This window comes from Nomascus leucogenys, chromosome X, assembly GCF_006542625.1.
Source record: "Nomascus leucogenys isolate Asia chromosome X, Asia_NLE_v1, whole genome shotgun sequence".
Lineage (NCBI taxonomy): Eukaryota > Metazoa > Chordata > Mammalia > Primates > Hylobatidae > Nomascus > Nomascus leucogenys.
In genome coordinates, this window is record NC_044406.1 from 104,200,329 (window position 1) to 104,221,724 (window position 21,396).

General features: G+C 35.4%; 1 protein-coding gene and 1 pseudogene across 2 annotated transcripts in view; one reads left to right on the forward strand and one right to left on the reverse strand.

Moving 5' to 3' along the window:
- Positions 1–21,396, reverse strand: part of KLHL13 (kelch like family member 13) — a 78,394-nt gene that overhangs the window by 3,839 nt on the left and 53,159 nt on the right. For both annotated transcript variants that reach the window (XM_030807337.1, XM_004092499.2), the window contains 3 exons: positions 21,173–21,369; positions 10,599–11,394; positions 180–293 (listed from right to left, as the gene is read on the reverse strand). In XM_030807337.1, the coding sequence (XP_030663197.1) occupies positions 180–293; positions 10,599–11,394; positions 21,173–21,369 (1,107 nt within the window). The remainder of the gene's footprint in view (positions 1–179; positions 294–10,598; positions 11,395–21,172; positions 21,370–21,396) is intronic.
- Positions 15,088–15,167, forward strand: LOC115833501 (annotated as a pseudogene).

Consider the following 21,396-nt stretch of genomic DNA (forward strand, 5'->3'; position numbering starts at 1 on the left):
GACGTGCACCACCACATCCAGTTAATTTTCATATTTTTAATAGAGACAGGGTTTCACCATGTTGGCCCGCCTGGTCTCAAACTCCTGACGCCTGAATTATTATTACTACCACTATATGGAAAGATAACCATATAGTTAAAAGCTTATATATTATATTGTGTTCATAGATACTTGTTTACCTGAAATATACATCACTCCTCCATACACAGTTCCAGCATGGCCATAGTGGGGCTCACTCATTTTGGCAACATAGGTCCATTCATTTGTTCTTGGATTGTAACATTCTACTGTGGCTGTTAAAAAAAAAAAAAAAGAAAAGAAAATTATTTTTAACTTCAAATTTAGCAATTAATTATTTTTCTCTTAAGTGGAACAGTAATAATATCCAAACACTTGAAACATATCTATTATAGCTATGATAGATATGTGTAAGACTTTGGGGGGAGCTCTTATAGTAATTACTGAGACTATATTAATAATATAAACCATTAGTACATGTTACATTAGACTAGACAGTGTAAGAATCTAACAAATTTCTGTCATTGCAGAAATCATTAATATTTATTCTGTAATCTGCTTACATATTTATAATTTGACATTTCTGCATTTTCTTTGCTCTAAAAACAGGAAGAAAGGAAGAAAAAAATCAAAAGAAATGAAAAACTCCTCGATTCTGGGTCCCCATGTTGATAGAAACAAACGTTAATACATAAGAAGCAAACTTTTACATTGAGAATGAAAATATACACACTTCTTGGTTTATATTCTGAAGCCCACTGCTTTAATTCATATACAGACTACAAAATGGACATTGATAATAATTTCTCTACATTTATACTTTAAAGCTAATAGTTTGTATATACCCACCATCATTGCAGCCAGTACTACTCTTAACCTGAAGATGGTTGGCAGCATAATATAAAGATCTTTATTAAGAATACTTCCTGTCCGTAATATATTCATCATCTTTTAACATAATGTATTTTGGAGAAGTGACTTCAACTCACTTAAGTATCTTTCAATCAGTCTGCTATAACCTCAAGAACAGAACAATGTCACCAAGAAAGATGGAAAATGTAATCACTTTTTAAAAGGCAGAAAAGCTATTAAGAGAACTCATCAAAAGCAGGAGGTCTAGATTGACTTGAAAAGTTCATATTATTTATTGCAGACACTGCCAACTGCTAATCCAATTTCTTGCATCCCCCAACCCTACTTTTTTAAACTAACAGAACCACAACACTGCTTAGGGAAGCACTGCACCAAGATAAAAACGAAATTTAATTTAGCAGGTTCCCTTGAAGCTTTGGTCCACCATATGATATAGCTCTGGGCAGTGACAGGTAAGCAGAAGTTTATTGAGTAGGACATTGATCAAGCCACTGGAATCAGGTTTAGCTACTTGCAACCAAATGCAATCCTGATGAATCAACCTTTGAATGAGATTCTCTACTTAAAAACTGATAGGCCGCTAGCAAGACTAATAAAGAAGAAAAGAGAGAAGAATCAAATAGATGCAATAAAAAATGAAAAAGGGGATATCACCACCGATCACACAGAAATACAATCTACCATCAGAGAATACTACAAACACCTCTATGCAAATAAACTAGAAAATCTAGAAGAAATGGATAAATTCCTCGACAAATACACCCTCCCAAGACTAAACCAGGAAGAAGTTGAATCTCTGAATAGACCAATAACAGGTTCTGAAATTGTGGCAATAATCAATAGCTTACCAACCAAAAAGAGTCCAGGACCTGATGGATTCACAGCCGAATTCTACCAGAGGTACAAGGAGGAACTGGTACCATTCCTTCTGAAACGATTCCAATCGATAGAAAAAGAGGGAATCCTCCCTAACACATTTTATGAAGCCAGCATCGTCCTGATACCAAACCTTGGCAGAGACATAACCAAAAAACAGAATTTCAGGCCAATATCCTTGATGAACATTGATGCAAAAATCCTCAGTAAAATACTGGCAAACTGAATCCAGCAGCACATCAAAAAGCTTATCCACCATGATCAAGTGGGCTTCATCCCTGGGATGCAAGGCTGGTTCAACATATGCAAATCAATAAATGTAATCCAGCATATAAACAGAACCAAAGACAAAAACCACATGATTATCTCAATAGATGCAGAAAAGGCCTTTGACAAAATTCAACAACCCTTCATGCTAAAAACTCTCAATAAACTAGGTATTGATGGGACGTATCTCAAAATAATAAGAGCTATCTATGACAAACCCACAGCCAATATCATACTGAATGGGCAAAAACTGGAAGCATTCCCTTTGAAAACTGGCACAAGACAGGGATGCCCTCTCTCACCACTCCTATTCAACATAGTGCTGGAAGTTCTGGCCAGAGCAATCAGGCAGGAGAAGGAAATAAAGGGTATTCAATTAGGAAAAGAGGAAGTCAAATTGTCCCTGTTTGCAGATGACATGATTGTATATCTAGAAAACCCCATCGTCTCAGCCCAAAATCTCCTTAAGCTAATTAGCAACTTCAGCAGTCTCAGGATACAAAATCAATGTACAAAAATCACAAGCATTCTTGTACACCAATCACAGACAAACAGAGAGCCAAATCATGAGTGAACTCCCATTCACAATTGCTTCAAAGAGAATAAAATACCTAGGAATCCAACTTACAAGGGATGTGAAGGACCTCTTCAAGGAGAACTACAAACCACTGCTCAATGAAATAAAAGAGGATACAAACAAATGGAAGAACATTCCATGCTCATGGGTTGGAAGAATCAATATCATGAAAACGGCCATACTGCCCAAGGTAATTTATAGATTCAATGCCATCCCCATCAAGCTACCAATGACTTTCTTCACAGAATTGGAAAAAACTACTTTAAAGTTCATATGGAACCAAAAAAGAGCCCGCATTGCCAAGTCAATCCTAAGCCAAAAGAACAAAGCTGGAGGCATCACGCTACCTGACCTCAAACTATACTACAAGGCTACAGTTACCAAAACAGCATGGTACTGGTACCACAACAGAGATATAGATCAATGGAACAGAACAGAGCCCTCAGAAATGATGCCGCATATCTACAACTATCTGATCTTTGACAAACCTGACAAAAACAAGAAATGGGGAAAGGATTTCCTATTTAATAAATGGTGCTGGGAAAACTGGCTAGCCATATGTAGAAAGCTGAAACTGGATCCCTTCCTTGCACCTTACACAAAAATTAATTCAAGATGGATTAAAGACTTAAATGTTAGACCTAAAACCATTAAAATCCTACAAGAAAACCTAGGCAATACCATTCAGGACATAGGCGTGGGCAAGGACTTCATGTCTAAAACACCAAAAGCAATGGCAACAAAAGCCAAAATTGACAAATGGGATCTAATTAAACTAAAGAGCTTCTGCACAGCAAAAGAAAATACCATCAGAGTGAACAGGCAACCTACAGAATGGGAGAAAATTTTTGCAACCTACTCATCTCACGAAGGGCTAATATCCAGAATCTACAATGAACTCAAACAAATTTACAAGAAAAAAACAACCCCATCAAAAAGTGGGCAAAGGACATGAACAGACACTTCTCAAAAGAAGACATTTATGCAGCCAAAAGACACATGAAAAAATGCTTATCATCACTGGCCATCAGAGAAATGCAAATCAAAACCACAGTGAGATACCATCTCACACCAGTTAGAATGGCCATCATTAAAAAGTCAGGAAACAACAGGTGCTGGAGAGGATGTGGAGAAATAGGAACACTTTTACACTGCTGGTGGGACTGTAAACTAGTTCAACCATTGTGGAAGTCAGTGTGGCGATTCCTCAGGGATCTAGAACTAGAAATACCATTTGACCCAGCCATCCCATTACTGGGTATATATCCAAAGGACTATAAATCATGCTGCTATAAAGACACATGCACACGTATGTTTATTGTGGCACTATTCACAATAGCAAAGAGTTGGAACCAACCCAAATGTCCAACAACGATAGACTGGATTAAGAAAATGTGGCACATATACACCATGGAATACTATGCAGCCATAAAAAATGATGAATTCATGTCCTTTGTAGGGACAGGGATGAAACTGGAAGCCATCATTCTCAGTAAACTATCACAAGGACAAAAAACCAAACACCGCATGTTCTCACTCATAGGTGGGAATTGAACAATGAGAACTCATGGACACAGGAAGGGGAACATCACACTCCAGGGACTGTTGTGGGGTGGGGGGAGTGGGGAGGGATAGCATTAGGAGATATACCTAATGCTAAATGACGAGTTAATGGGTGCAGCAAAACAACATGGCACATGGATACATATGTAACAAACCTGCACATTGTGCACATGTACCCTAAAACCTAAAGTATAATAAAAAAAAAGAAATGTGAAAAAAAGTAAATAACATGGTGACAGGCAAAACACACACACACACACACACAGAGAGAGAGAGAGAGGAGAGAGAGAGAGAGAGAGACTACTTTTCCACTCTATTCAATAATTTCATTTCATCATCAAATTCACTATGCAACGTATGCTTTTCTCCTCCAAGCACACCTATATTATGCCACTTCTTGTATCTGTCTACTGACTTCCTTTTCCACTTACTTTAGCTTTGAATTTTAAGTCTTATTTCAAAGGCTTTTACAATTCTCATTTTTACCTACTGCTTTGTTGGCTTTGTTCATTGCTTTAGGCAGGGATCCTTGCCAATTCTATTTCTTTTAAACCCTATTTCTAAAATTAATAACAAGTTAAACTGCCACATGCCCCAGTACTGTTTTTTTTACTATTTCTAGTCACTGGATGCCTTTTCAAATGTTCATTTCCATTTGCCTTTGGCATGACTTTTACCTAACGGACAAGCAAAATCCTACATTATTATTCTCTCTCTCTCTCTCTCTCTCTCTCTCTCTCTCTCTCTCTCGCCACATAACAGAAAACCTAGTGCATTGATTGGTACTTGGCACTAGCAAAGTCATTAATGGGAAGGTTTTAGAAGTAGTTAAACCACACATCCTATCAGAAACGGGGTCTAAAAAGACTTCCAGATATCATCTCCATCTACTTGAAGCCAAAGACAGGATTCACTATAGTTTTACACTTTTCTTAATGCGGGACTCTGACTCAAACTTTGAAATTTTGGGATTGTAACTGTCCTTTCTTATGTTTAATTCAAACTTTTCCAACGTGATTTCCATTAGTTTCTTCTTATTCTTTTTATAGTGGAGTTAGAATTTGAATACTTATTCACTTTTTATTATTATTAATATTTTCCTATGTAGAAAGATAATTCCTCTGTCAGTGACTTAATTGCATTTTCCCCTAATAGTGGTTATAAGAATCCATTTGTACTTTCTCATACAGGAGCCCCTCAGTGCAAGATAGCTATTAACCACCAATAACAAAATTACTATATAATAGTCCATAATTCTTAAGCTTTTTTCCAGCTAAAAATCTATCTCCTTCAGCTGTTCCAGGAGTTTAATTTTTATTGTCAACTTTTATTGTCATGCAATTCTCCATGCAGAATTGCTATTGTTATCAGTAAAATCAATAGTATTTTATTTTAAAATAAAATACATCTAATTAAAAAGTAGATACACATTCTCTTATTTCCATTTTCCATATTTACACGACACTCAGATATAGGTTACTACCAACAACTCTGATGGGAAGAGGGAGCAAGGGATGATGCAAAGCAAAGAGTTGGAGCCACAAAGCAGTGCTTCAATCATAGTCTATAAGAGTTGGAAATGGTAAAGAGGCAACTGGAAAAATCTAGAGCAGGTGGCAGCAAACCTCAGTCCATAGGCCAAATCCAGTCTACTTCCTGTCTTGTAGGGCCCAAAAGATAAAAATATGATTTTACACTGTTTACACATTGAAAAAGAATCAAGACTATTTTGTAACTTATGAAAATTCTATAAAATTCAAATTTCAGTGTTCACAAATAAATCTTTATTGAAGCACAGCCTCACTCATTTGTTTATGGATTATGTAGGGTTGCTTTTACACTACAACAGCAGAGTTGATTACTTGTGACAGAGATTGAATGGCCCACAAAGCTGGAAATAGACTCTTTCTGGCCCTTTACAAAAGTTTGCTGACCCCTAATCTAGAGAATTAACTTCAGTAGTTTGGTGGCCTAGTGTTTACATTAAAGAATCTCTCCAATTTAAGAATTATACTTAGGTTGGTTATCTCACATATATCAGGAGTTCTTATTTTCTGAGATAATTCCATAGGAATCCAGAATTGGTCCCAGAAGATGATGTGGAATTTATTTGTTCTTTAAGATTAGGAAAGAGATTAGCCTAAAGAAAATCATTTGAACAATGACGGCTCTCATACAGGGGAGATGGACTCTAGAAACATAGAACGCTGGTGAGTGATCAAGAAACCCCCAAATCCTTTGGGGGGTATAGAGGCATTTAATAAATTTTAGTAGTTTTATTGTGCATTTATTTGAAAAACATCTAACATGTTTTCTATAAGTTATTTCATTATTTGAAACCTTAACTTATTAATATTTAACTGAAGTGAAAGATATTGGAGCTGTCATATTCTTCTTCAATATAGGAAGCCTCAATGGAAGATTGATTTCTTATATGACACAATTTTGAAAGATGCCAGAAATAACTGACTCCTTTTACACTTAAATGACAGCTACTCTAAGCTTCCCCTAGTTTCCCATTGTAACCGGTGTCAAAGGAAAGCAGCATTTTTAAGGAATTATATTTCAGCACTAAACCAGGTGAGCACATGTGTGCTAGTGTGTGTGTGTGTGTGCGCACACACACACACACACACACACACACAGTCTTTTTTTGATGAACAATGGGCTTAGGTTTCCTTTGGTCCAAGTACCCCATGAAAAGATTTTAAAAGGCCAAATGCATTAAAGTGATCTAAACTGTCTTGCAAATGTTGCCATTGTTTTTTTTTAATTTTTAATTTTTTGTGGGTACATAGTAGGTGTATATTTTTATGGGGTACATGAGATGTTTTGATGCAGGCATGCAATGTATAATAATCACATCATAGAAGATGGAGTATCCATCCTCTCAGGCATTTATCCTCTGTGTTACAAATAATCCAATTATATATACTCATATTTATTGTAAAACATACAATTAAATTACTATTGACTAGTCACCCTGCTGTGCTATCAAATACTAGGCCTTATTAATTCATTCTAACTATTTTTGTACCCATTAAATTTTTCTTTTTATAATTATATACAGGCAATGGTTACTGTGTGTATGAAGTGATATACTGGTACTAATCAACCTATTAAATTGTTAAATGACTTTCCCATCAATCCCCTTTTCCTGCCACCCATTCCCATCACCTCCTTCTATTTACATAGGCATATGAACATGTCAACTTAATCAGTTACAATGGGAATGTTAATTTATTATAACAGATGTTAATGTGTGCGTTGAAGGAGGAATTCTACTTTTAAAAAGCACTTGTAGGGTAGGGGAAATGTTAAAAACTCAGTTTCTGGCAGGAACATTCAGAAATATAGGCAAGAGTTTCTTTAGAATAAAAATCTGCTATTCTGCAAAAACAATGGGTCCAAGAAAACTGGAAATGCCAACTAACACAAATTCACTTTTTATTTATATAAAGAGAAACACGATCATGGATAGAATTCAGGAAAGTTCATTAATATTATTCTTTGGGAGCAACAGTAATCAAGGCAGGGTTCACCAAGTTTGGTTACCTCAGTAATAGAGAATGTGACATGACAAGACAATCTACTTCTTGCTTCTATTTGAGTATAACATAGAAAGAACTCAAAGGGGGTGGAGTGGATCAGAAACAAATGAAACCTCTTGCTTCTTGGCTTTATTTAATGACTTTTTTGGCCTTTTTTCTCCTGAAATCAAGACTCTAAATTTGAATGCACTTACTAAGTCAATCACAAAATATTTTTTAAACTTCCAACATATTGTATAATAAAATGTTTAGTACAGAATGCATTTGATGGGTATGCTGATTTTAAGGGATGCAATCATTTTCTACAAAAGTTTAGCTACTTATAGGTTACAAATCTATAAGATCATTATAGATTTGTAATCTATAGATCATTTCAAATGGAATAAAATATCAATTGGATGATAACTAGAATTAGAATTCTTGGAATAGATGCTTTGTGCCTGTATTATAATGACAAGTGCATTTTTTTAAACGCAGTTTATGAAATACGATTAAAATGGACCTATATTTACCATTAGAGGGGAAATTTTTTTAAGTCATTATCCTTAGGTTAAGCTTTAGAAATTTTATTGTTAAAGCCTAAATATGAATTTAGGAATACCCTAAGAAAAGCATGATTCCCTTGTTTCTTTACCCTTTCAAAATGAAACACAGAAGACTGTTTTTAATCAGAGATGGAGGGGTGGTTTCTGAAGGTCAGGAGCAAGGATTCCTGTGTATGAACCACTTGCGCAACAGGGTGGTCTATTTCTAGTTCCTAGACGGGTATACCATAGGAGCAACTGAAAGAGGGTTGGGATACGTTCAAAGAAAGAAGCCTCTGGCATCCTGGTTTTATGTAATGACTCTCCTTGGCCTGAAGATTAAAAACTCCCAGAAGAATATGGCTTTTAATTAGTATCAGGAACTATATATTGAAAACTAAGTAGCTGCATATTAACAGGGGTGATAATATCAACAAGCAAGGACCAACTTTGAAAAACGGAGCTATTTCCTTTGAGAAAAGAAGACTGCCCAAGTTAATGACCTATTATTTGTGAAGAAAATATTTAAGAAAAGATTATCTTATACAGGGATTTTCTAAGAAACAGCCAAGTCACTACTTGCACCTTCTAGATATTTCCAGATACCACAAATTTAAAATAGTATAATAACGTGAAAATAATGCGTGTGGGTTGACTGAGGAGGCCTACAGAACAATTGTACACTAAGGACACTTATGCCTTAACTGCTTTTAAAAGTCCAATTATTAAAATATACTGGAAAACCTATGCAGTTCATGATCATACAACACAGTCCAACAATCTAGAAAATCTGGTCTTAGAAAAAAATATCATTGTAACAACAAAGAAAAAAAAACTTTGGGTAGAAAAGATCAGGAAAAAGACCATGTCACTAACAAGAAAGGGTTTTATAAACAGGAAAGTATAAAAGCTGAGAACAGTTATTCTTTTCTCTGATAAATAGCTTAGTCTCAAATACATTCAACTATCTTTTATTTCGTAGAATATTGAAAAATAAAGATTCTGAAAATTACTCTGAACTTATCCAGAGCCAATGCCAATATTTTGAACTTTCCCAGCTCTATGGAGCCTGGAACTGGTCAACTACAAGGACTTTATTTATTTATTTATTTATTTATTTATTTATTTATTTACTGGGTTCAAGCAATCCTGCTTCAGCCTCCCTAACAGCTAGGACTACAGGCATGAGCCACATCTGGCTTGCTTGCTTGTGTACTTTCTTTCTTTCTTTTTTTTCTTTCTTTCTTTCTTCCTGTCTTTTTTGTATTTTTTTATTTTATTTATTTACTTATTTATTTATATTACTATACTTTAAGTTCTGGGATACATGTGCAGAACATGCTGTTTTGTTACATAGGTATACACGTGCCATGGTGGTTTGCTGCACCCATCAACCTATCACCTACATTAGGTATTTCTCCTAATGCTATCCCTCCCCTAGCCCCCAACCCCCAGACAGGCCCTGGTGTGTCATGTTCCCCTCCCTGTGACAGACTCTATTTATAATAGAGAATAAAAGAATTGAAAACCAGGCCAAACAATAATGGTAATGACAAATATATGTCACAACATAAAATGTGGACTTCCTGCCTTTATTTTTGGAAAAATTATACTATCCCAATTTTATCTGAAATAATAAAATTATACCTTTTTGGGTTAATTTATATAGCCAAAGTATTCTATATCAAAGTATGTTTATGACCAGTTTTATACCGGGAAGACAAAAAAGTGACCATCAAAAAAAGCTTACCAGATGGGCTTATGGAAAAGAAAACTATCTGATATTACGTCAAGAGAATTATTTTTAAAACAGTCATAGATCATAATATTCACAGTGAACAAACTTTGGATAATGTTGAACTTTGTACATTTAATCTATAAAGAAAATTATCTATGTGGCCTCTAATAGGTAACAAATTTTGTAAAAGAAGAAACAATGAAAGTTTTCTGTAATGAAGGATTGTAACCTGTTCAGTAAAATATCATATGGCCTTTTAAAAGCAGAAAATGAGAAAACATGCCAAACTTCTATCCAAGACCTTATTATAATTTAAATGAGCTAAGTATACTTTTTAGATGAACCTTCAAGATGAAGACCATATACACTGCACAAGTAAAATATGCTACAATATACTGATGTATTTGTAACATACAATTGGTTCCCTCACCAATGATATATGCCCAGATAAGGCATAAAGATGATCTCCAGTATTTTCTCAGAAAAATAGTTTTAAAATAAAACCCTAGCTACATTTTTATCTGATTTTACAGGACTGCTTAGTTTATGATTTGATAAGAATTTCTGAGTGAAGAAATTTGTCTCTATGCTTAATATAAATGCACACTTACGCAGTTCACCTGCTGCATTTCGCCCACCAACTGCATACAGATATCCTTTGAGGGCACTTAGGTGGAAGAAGGTGCGCTTTTCATTTAAAGATGCAACTTGCATCCATTTATTGTATCGAGGATCAAATCTGAAGACTGTATCAACTGCCGTTTTTCCTTTTGTATCATAATTACTCTGTCCACCAACCACATAGAGAAAATTTCCAATGACGGCGATGCCATGCTGGTACCTTGGGGCATCCATAGGGGCTAACGATTTCCACTCATGGGCCTTTTCATCATACATGCGCAATTCCTTACTGACAACCAGCTGCTGCCTCAGCACTCCTCCTAATGTAACCAAGTGAGTGGTGTCAGACCTAATGGCAGTCCTGTCTGACTGCATAACTGGCTGCATATATGGCATCATTTGGTAATTGCTGGCTTCCAAAAGCAAATTCACACAAGTATTGTCAGTTCTCATGAAATCCACCGTTTGCACATAATTAATGAGCTCCTGTGGTGTCATCAGTGGAAATCGTATGTTCTTCATTAATTTTGCAGCAAAATCCATCCGAGGTTCTTCCAGGCGAAGCCAACGACAGGTAGCCTTAAAGAGCTCAAGTTCAGTACAGTGCTTAAGGCTATTACTGGAAAGCACAAAGGCAAGACGCTCAAAAGGGAGTTTCAAGAACTCCCCCGTGCTCAGCAATGCAGGAAAATTCTTCAAGACGAAACTGTTAACGTATTTATCCACTTCGGTTAGATTGTAGGTGTTGGCAATCCGTCCAACTTCAACACAATTGTCTAAAGTGACCTATTAAGCCAATTAAAAAAAATTAAAACATGACTACTTTCATGGCAATCACATCTTGATAGCACAAACACCTGTTCTAGAATAAGAATAAATTATGCTTTTAATGTTCATATAGATACAAATAGGATTCTTATCTAAATGTATCAATGATCTACATACAGATAATTTGCAAACCACTTTACTTAATCCAGTAGAAGGCTGACTAAAAGAAAATGATCAAAGTCAGTAAGTTAGAAGCTACTCTAAGAAACAATGTTATAACTGGAATATGGCCAAACTAGTTACTCTTCTCTCCTCAAAAATGTATCCCACCCCCACTCCCAAAATACTGATAAAATTCCTGCCAGATGGAAACTTGGGAAAATAGAAGGTTGTTCTATTATGATTCATCTCAATCCACTTCTTAGTCATTATTCTTAAAAATACCACACAGCTAGCAGATTCATGAACAGAAAAGCTCTAATACCCAATCCCTAGATTTCCCTTTCATGTAAATAGGCATCACTCATTACTATCATTCATTTTGGTTCCTTCAAAGTTATTACTCATAATGAAAATAATTTAATAAGATAATTATTCCCAGGGTAAATTAATTTTCAACATTATTTATCTGGAAATATAAGCAAGGAAATGTCTTTCTTAAGGGCAGAGGGGCATATCTACAACAAGTTTCTCATGTAAATGAGATTTTGGTATCTGTGATGACTGCTTCCATCTGGGCAACATAGCTTTCCTTAGCCACTCTTACTTTCAGCACATTCTGTTTCTCTCTGGCATCAACATGAGCCCAGAACCATCTCCCCACCATAGAGCAAAATATACCATAAAGTGAAAAGCTGACAAAGAAGAGAAGTGACAGAGAGGCCTTTCCTCAGTAGAACCTCTTTTCAATGCTCTAATAACTGACTCGTCAAAGGAAAAATAGGAAAAATAATATTAGCAAATATAATACAAAGAACAAACCGCAAAAACAAGCCTACCATAAAAAATGCCAGTGCGTATGCATACAAACACATGGATCACAGGCAAAAGACTTAAATGTTTGGTTGTTTTTAAAATTTTGTCAGGTTATGTGTCCTCAATGCCACACAAACTTTATCAATGTATTGTTAACCTCACACCTGTATAGTTAACAGATTTGGCAGATGGTTAAGAGAAAATAAAATAATCCTCCTGTTGACATTTCTTTAAAAACTGAAATAGAGCTAAAACATTACTCCTCCACATAAAATGACAGCCCAGTTAGGATACAATATCACAGAAATCTCTAAGGTTAACACACACACACATTGTTATTTTCATAGATTATTTTAATTAGACTTTAACTTATGGGATATACATGCAGAACGTGCAGGTTTGTTACATAGGTATTACACCATGTAACTACCATGGTGGTTTGCTGCACCCATCAACCAGTCATCTACATTAGGTATTTCTCCTAATGCTATCCCTCCTCTAGCCTCCCAGCCTCCGACAGGCTCTGGTGTGTGATGTTCCTTCCCCTCTCTGTGCCCATGAGTTCTCATTCTTCAACTCCCACTTATGAGTGAGAACATGTGGTGTTTGGTTTTCTGTTCCTGTGTTAGTTTGCGGAGAATGATGGTTTCCAGCTTCATTCATGTCCCTACAAAGGATATGAACTCATCCCTTTTTATGGCTGCATGGTATTCCATGGTGTACATGTGCCACATTTTCTTTATCCAGTCTATCATTGATTTATTACTCAAAAAGAATTTGTGCTCTTTTAAGTAGCTGATTTGCTTTACAAAAATGTTTAATTGCTTATTTTACTTAGTAGCCATATATTTTAAAAATACCTAACACATAACTGTAACATAAAAAAATAGAAAAATAAGTTAACAAATTATGAGTCTCTAGAAATAGACAGCATAACACTGTACAAATACCCTGGATTTCTAACGTGGTTAATAAAAAGTCCATTTAATCCAATTTGAGGAGCTGCAGGTTGGTGGTTCAAAAATTTAAGTTACATAAATGGAGTTACAGTCAATACCTGTTTTCCCAATTCACCGTGAGTGGAAGGAATTTGAGGTCATGAATTCACTTCCCAAGACAAGTAGGAATTATCTCGTCCCCAGAGTGAAGGTGATTTATACTTTTGAAGATGTTTATTAGTACAGTTAGGCAAAAGTTGATGACAACACAAATATAATTCCCAAGTATGCAAATTCTCAACATTATTGACATGATTACTAAAAAACAACAAAGAATGGGTACTTTAAGAAGGCAAAATGATACTACCAGTTGCTAGTCACCAAACTGAAATCTAAATTTATAGCATGTAAAATAGAGCAAGATTAAAGATTAAAAGCCAAACTGTATAATTTAGAAATGGGATCAAGGTATTTAATTCCTTCGCCTTTTCCCTCTTCAAATTTATCCAGTGAGAAAATGATTGCTAGAATAACACAAGAAAGAAACTTACATTTTATTTACAGGCATTTGGAAAATACCTTCTGTATATCAATACATTCATATACACAGACACACAAGACTAGAAAAGACTTTGACAGACCATCTAACCAATACAAATAGCTGCCTACTTTTTTCTTTAAAATCACCAGAGAAAGGTATTCCATAATCTTCCGAACTGTTATCTTCTTGATAGAAGAACTAAGAATTTTCTTTTTTTATTTCTTTCAGTTTTTAATTTTTGTGGGCACATAGTTGGTATATATATTTATGGGGTACCCAAGACTAAGTATTTTCTATAGCTCATGTACAACAGCTACCATAATGTGAGTATACAACAAAGGCTAAATACTACAAATATCAAAAATATAAAAAGTAAAGATACAATGATAGATGCAATTAAAAATAGGATACCTGTTGAATTAATGTAGCAAATTACTAAAACCTTACTAATTTCAAAATGAGACACAGAGAAGAAAAATATGTAATAGGAAATTAATTCTTAGCAAGTATATGTAATCAAAGCTTAAAAATTAATCATAGAATATAGAAATTAAAGAAGCAAAGCCTACAGTAATAATTAACAATATAAATAGACCAAAACTGATGGAATTATAGTAAACAATATTCAGATAAATACATAATATTCTATAATGGTTCATTTTAATCCACTTCTCCATCATGATTCTTAAAAGTGACTCAGCTAGATCTCCAAACATTAAGCCTAGATAGTATTTTTATTTTATTTTTTTATTTTTTATTTTTTATTTATTTATTTTTTTGAGACGGAGTCTCGCTCTGTCGCCCAGGCTGGAGTGCAGTGGCGCAATCTTGGCTCACTGCAAGCTCCGCCTCCCGGGTTCACGCCATTCTCCCGCCTCAGCCTCTCCGAGTAGCTGGGACTACAGGCGCCCGCCACCACGCCCGGCTAATTTTTTTGTATTTTTAGTAGAGACGGGGTTTCACCGTGGTCTCGATCTCCTGACCTTGTGATCCACCCTCCTCGGCCTCCCAAAGTGCTGGGATTACAAGCGTGAGCCACCGCACCCGGCCAGATAGTATTTTTAAATGGATACATGTGTTTGTGTATCCATTGGATATATGAAAGGATAAATGGATAACTGGATATTCATAAATGGATACTTGGATTTATAATGCAATTTACATATATAATAGAATACACATTGAAAATATAAAATATGAAGTTTAAAGCTTATTTAAAAAATTTCTAAGTAGAAATTTCATCTGAGTTCATCTTTTATCGCTTCTCGGCCTTTTGGCTAAGATCAAGTGTAGTATGAGTTCATCTTTTATTTCATCTGAAAACCCGGCCACAATTCCAAAGAAGGTACACTTGAAAACAGAGTTATAACAGAAGTTAATCCAAATAACTACATTGGCATTTAAAAAGAACAACAAGGCCGGGCGTGGTGGCTGACGCCTGTAATCCCAGCACTTTGAGAGGCCTTGGTGGGTGGATCATGAGGTCAGGAGATCGAGACCATCTTGGCCTACATGGTGAAACCCATCTCTACTAAAAATACAAAAATTAGCCGGGTGTGGTGGCACATGCCTGTATTCCCAGCTACTTGGGAGGCTGAGGCAGGAGAATCACTTGAACCCGGGAGGCGGAGGTTGCTGTGAGCCAAGACTGCACCACTGCACTCCAGCCTGGTGACAGAGCAAGACTCCATCAAAAAAAAAAAAAAAAAGAACAACAAAAAACGATAAAATTCTTCAAGCACCTATGGGAACCTATAAAATTGTTCTTAAAATAATCAACTGCTCATTTACATTTCTTTGATATAAATTATTATAAATTATTCTTTTATAACCAAACAACATTCATAGTAATCCTAAAGGCACTTCCAACATCATAACATTGCAAGTGGTATTCTCAATAACATACTGGTCCTCACTGCTGCCGTACTATTCAAATTATAACTGATGTACCCAAAACACTGTCATTAACATAATTTGCTATTTTAATGGAAGATTTCATCTGAAATCTAGGACTTTTAAAGATTGGTGTTTTATACAAAGAAATTCCCATTTAGAAAAAAATGGGTATCTGCTTTTTTTTTTTTTTTTTTTTTTTTTCTGGCTAGCCGAGTGAAGCAGTGGGAGTGAAGAAGGAACAAAGAAATCTGTAACTGGTTGTGATCAATTAGTTGTAAATGCCACTGCACTCGGACCAGCCAGTATCTGCTTTTGTACTCTCAAGAGAAATGCAAAGACTAAGAAATCGGCCAAAAATTTGGGGAACTCCTTAGCCATTCAATGTGCCAAATTCTACTTGGTGCTATCTAGTTTATTAAAATGACAGCCTGATATCTAGTACAATCAATGCAGAGAATGAAACCGTATCCACAGAATAAGACTGGGAAGAAATCAAACAAGCTACTTTAGCAGGCAGAGAATGTACAGGTATCTTTTCTCAAGCCTCCTTCCACAGATGAGACCGTCAGAAGACACAAAGAAGAGACACTTTGGTAAGAACAAAGGGATAATTGAATAATAAACACCTCTCTCTCAGTCTTTGTCTTTCTTCAGTTTCTAAATGCTATTTGAGGTGAATGCCACTGGTGTCTCCAGCCCAAAATATTCAATTCTCTATTTATTTGCACTTTGAATGCAGTTCTTTTATTGAATGCAATGTTAGTTATTACAATGGCTTTTGTGAGGCTGAAGAGGTTTGAGCCCAGGCTAGGCCTCTTCCCAGACAGAGTCCCAGATAGCAGATAGGCAAGAATGGGTGCTCAAGGTTATAGGAGGGATATTTAGAATATTTAACAACCACACAAGATGGGTATCAACCAATCAGAATGGATGGCCGACCATAAGCAACGGGGATGTACTATTTGCCCAATATCAGCCCTGTCAATAAGGAAGTCAAGACTGGTTTGGTGGGGAGGGAAATAATTTTGATTCATTTTTAATTTTAATTATCTATACAATTTGTCTCTAACTTGCATTAAATGCCCTCAAAGGTGAAAAACAATCTTAAAAAACATGTCTGTTAATCTTTACGGGTAAATACAATTTAGATTAAATGAAGAATGTGAAATATATGTACTATGCAGGAAATCCTCAGTAATTTAGTAACAGAGGCAAAGCAAAAGGAACTGTCTTCTCCAATGACTTCTGATTCTTTTTGTTTTTCTTTTGAGAGAAACATATTCTCCCTATTCCTCTCTCTTGTCTCCTTCCCACTTATGTACCTCCTTTATTTTCTGTCTCCAACTCTTCATCACCGCCAGTCACCTCAATAAACTTTCTCTCTACTTCATTGTGAGCTCTCCATCCCTATCACTGATAACAATTGTGCAGGTGGAACCAGTAATCTACCTGCATCAAGGGGGGAAAACACAATTAAAAAATTATTTTAAGAAAGATTATCCCCAAGTCTAAAGTCCAATGACATCTTCATTCTCTTGTTAAAAAATGCTTTTATACAAACATAAAGTGATTTCTTTCTCACCTTTATTCTGTTTTGTTCATTCTATATATTTGTATATTTAAATTGTAATCTTTTGAGTTCAATTACAGATGCCCTATTTCAGCAACCTAACATTAAATTAGGTTGTTTTGTGAACTAGCCTAAAATCCTCCATAACAAAAGTTCCATGAGGCAAATGCTAGATGCTAAAAATTTCAAATTGCAAACAAAGGATAAACAAAACTTGCACAACTTTCTTATAAACTAGCAAATGGGGCTGGGTGCGGTGGCTCATGCCTGTAATCCCAGCACTTTGGGAGGCTGAGGCGGGTGGATCACCTGAGGTCAGGAGTTCGAGACCAGCCTGACCAACATGGAGAAAACCCATCTCTACTAAAAATACAAAATTAGCCGGGCACAGTGGCACATGCCTGTAATCGCAGCTACTCGGGAGGCTGAGGCAGGAGAATCGTTTGAACCTGTGAGGCAGAGGTTGCAGTAAGCAGAGATCCTGCCATTGCACTCCAGCCTGGGCAACAAGAGCGACACTTAGCCTCAAAAAAAAAAAAAAAAAAAAAACTAGCTAATGGGCACAGTATTTAACATGTAGTTATACAATGTCATAAGGACAGAACCAATGCAATTTTTAGGTATGACTAAACAAAGGCAATTTTCCATTATCTCCATAGTATATAAAAGTGGTTTTAGTTTTACAGAAATTTTTACCTACTATGCTTCATATCTATCCTTCATTGTCATCCTTCTGTATTCATTTCATTGTCCTCTTTTCCATAACTCCAAGAAAGTAACATAGCAAAAACAAAAATGCCACATCCTATAAACCACTAAGAAACACTGCAAATGATGGCAAAGTTAGAAGGGAGGTTGGCTCTTGTTCTATTAACACTGATGCTTTGTTATAGAAAACTGGTATCTCTATCCCACCAAAGGCAAGTGTGGCTTTACTACTGTATCTAGAGGTATCATTCAAAACTAATACATACATGTTTTCTGGGTTCTTTACTGATTCGCATTTTATGTACCACTGTTACTGATTCACATTTTAGGTACCACTGTTCTTCTTCCTCCACACAAATGATTGAGAATAGGATAGAACAGAATTGTATTAGAAGGGAATTTTTCTGTCTAGAAGTTCAAACCCAAATAGTGTTTTAGTTATGTGAACTATAATATCACTATATCATTAAAAACATAAAGCCTATTTCCTCTAAAACATCTGATTTCAGCACACAGTTCTTAAACATGAGAACACTATATTAAAATTTATCTATAATAACTTAGCTCATGGAAGAACTTCAAAAAATCCTCCTTTAAAAAATATAGTATCTTGAGATGTTCAGTTTTTATAAGTAGAAAATACACTGGGCTACTATTTTTCCTTTTTCACTTGATTGCTGAGAAGGAAAGGGGAAATAAATAGAGCAAGACTGAACATAGGTTTAACTAAAAAACAGAATGCATGAAAGAAGGGTAAAGGAAAACTTGGGTTTTGCATGTTCCTGGAACTAATAATCTGCCAGATTTTCTCAAAAATTACAATGGATTCTGAGAGGGAAGAGATTTCTACTCTAAAACCATACAGACATATCCTCTGCAAAAAAGGATGAAGGACAAGTAAGGTAGAATAATGCAAAGAAAAGAGGTAATTCCTAAAAGTTCATAGGCAAGAAAATTCTAAAACTGAGAGGTAGGAGTAAACTCTATCACAAGTAATCTTTGCTACAGAGAAGCCTCTTCTCCATTAGAAATAGGTTTTAGGATGTCTGCAAAGGATGCAAAAAAAATAATGAACATGACATTTCAGGCAATATTAAGTGTTTATAAAAATGAAGACATTTCTAAATTGTTAAACAATTACAATAAATGTTTCGACACAGGTTAAGGAACCAACAGTCTAATTACTGGAAATTAGCAATACGAAGTGACTATGGTCTCATCTTTAAATAAAATTGCTTTAAATACAATTATCTAGAACAAAATTCTTTTCTATTATTGTGACAATAATATTACTGTAACTTTTTTGTATTGTGTATTATCCAGTTTGGTCATTTTCTTTCAGGTAAAGGAACTGATGTCAATCAGTATCTGAAGTTCTAAGTACTAAACTTCAGTATTAGAGGATAGGCCAACAATGTCTCTTGTTAATGATTAGTTCCAAAGAAATCATGGCACTTTCCTTAATTTGGCTCAGGATGACTATGTATTGCTAAGATCAGTGTAAAGCAATGTTAAGAGTCTATAAGTATAAGCTTTAAGTGTTACTACTAAATTAAATTCTGGACTTGAGGCATTTTGAAAATCACAGTCAATATGATTCATTTTTCCTTGAAATGAAGTTGTTATATCATGCCAGTGACACAACCAGAGGTGAAATCCTAATAGCTCTTGAGGGGATGGGCCTTGTATGATCAAATTAAAATAAAATTTAGCACCTAAATTCAGTAATGGAGGCAAGCAATAGCATGGAAATTAACCAACTTCACTTGGGCTACTTGTGCAATAAAGAAGACAATACAAGTCAACAATTTAGCACCATGGTGCCATAAAAACCCTTAAAAGTAGCAATTAGTTCAAATTTTATAAGTAATTGTGAGATAGTAGTCTGAGTTTTCTAAAATCAAACATACAAAAAACACACTTTCAATAGGCCAGTTAAATTAGTTATTGGCTGACTTTTAAGATAGTAAGTACCTTAATAATAAAATAATTAAGGATATGCTCTCTTGAAAGTTAGTGTTTTAAAGAAGGTTCCATGTTCAAAAAATGTAAGTTGTAAAGATCTGACAGCAATTATTTACCTATATTAAGATTGATATGAGTTAAACAATTATAAAAAACATATCCATCAACATAATGAGTTAGAAAATATACCAAAAATTAATATTGCCAGAATTCTTAATCAGAAAAACAAGCTCCAAGACCTCTGGAAGTCTTGGCAATATTTCTGTCCAATGTAGCCATTTATCTCCCCAGAAGTAAAATTTAAGGGTCTCAACTAAAATAAAACACTCTCTTCAGGAACTGAGTGACTACCACTAAGTACTTCATCGATTGGTAGTTGTATGTGCCCTATCTTATCTATTAAAAAATGGCTAAACACTATTCAGTAGGTGATATGTTTCTATGGAATCAAGACTTACATTCTTACAGGTTTGCCCATAGGTATTAGTTCTTCTTAAGATCTAGCTCCCATATTAAAAGAAGAAATCTTAAAGAGTTCTAGAAGCTCAGGTTACTTTTCCATTCAATTACATTTAAGAAGCCTGCTTGTATAGTCGTTAAGGTGAATAAAACCAGATTATGGTATATACCATTATCAAACAGTTAAAGTATATATCTTTATCAAACATTATTAGTATCTAATGTCATTTGATTACACAGAGGCTTTTTTTTTCTTCCTGAGATGGAGTCTCACTCTTGTTGCCCAGGCTGGAGTGCAATGGCATGATCTCAGTTCACCACAACCTACACCTCCCAGGTTCAAGCGATTCTCTTGCCTCAGCCTCCCAAGTAGCTGGAATTACAGGCATGCACCACCACGTCCAGCTAATTTTTGTATTTTTAGTAGAGACGGGCTTTCTCCATGTTGGTCAGGCTGGTCTTGAACTCCCAACCTCAGATGATCTGCCTGCCTCCGCCTCCCAAAGTGCTGGGATTACAGGCGTGAGCCACCATGCCCGGCCAACACAGAGGCTTTTATTAAATGATTCTATTTCATAAAAATGTACCTGTTTCAATCTCACCTTGCTTACAGACCACATACTACAAGACACATCTGTCTCATGGCAAGTTTCACATTCCTGCACAGCAGATTTCATGAGTTCTAATCTAAACAGCCTACATCAGATTCTACTACAGGAAAAATCGGATTTCAAAATATCTTACCCCAGATATGAGAAATACTTTACAGAAGTCCAAAACTGGCAGAATCTGTAGAAAACTGGCAGCTTCCAGCGTGTCTTGAAGGTTGTCCATATTAAGAGAAAGCTTTGCAGTATAAATGAAATCAATAATTTTCCTTAGACCGACTTTGCTCACACCATGAAGTTTAATGCACATTAAATCTTGTTCTTTCATCCCACCTTAAATAAAAAGACATTCAATTAAAT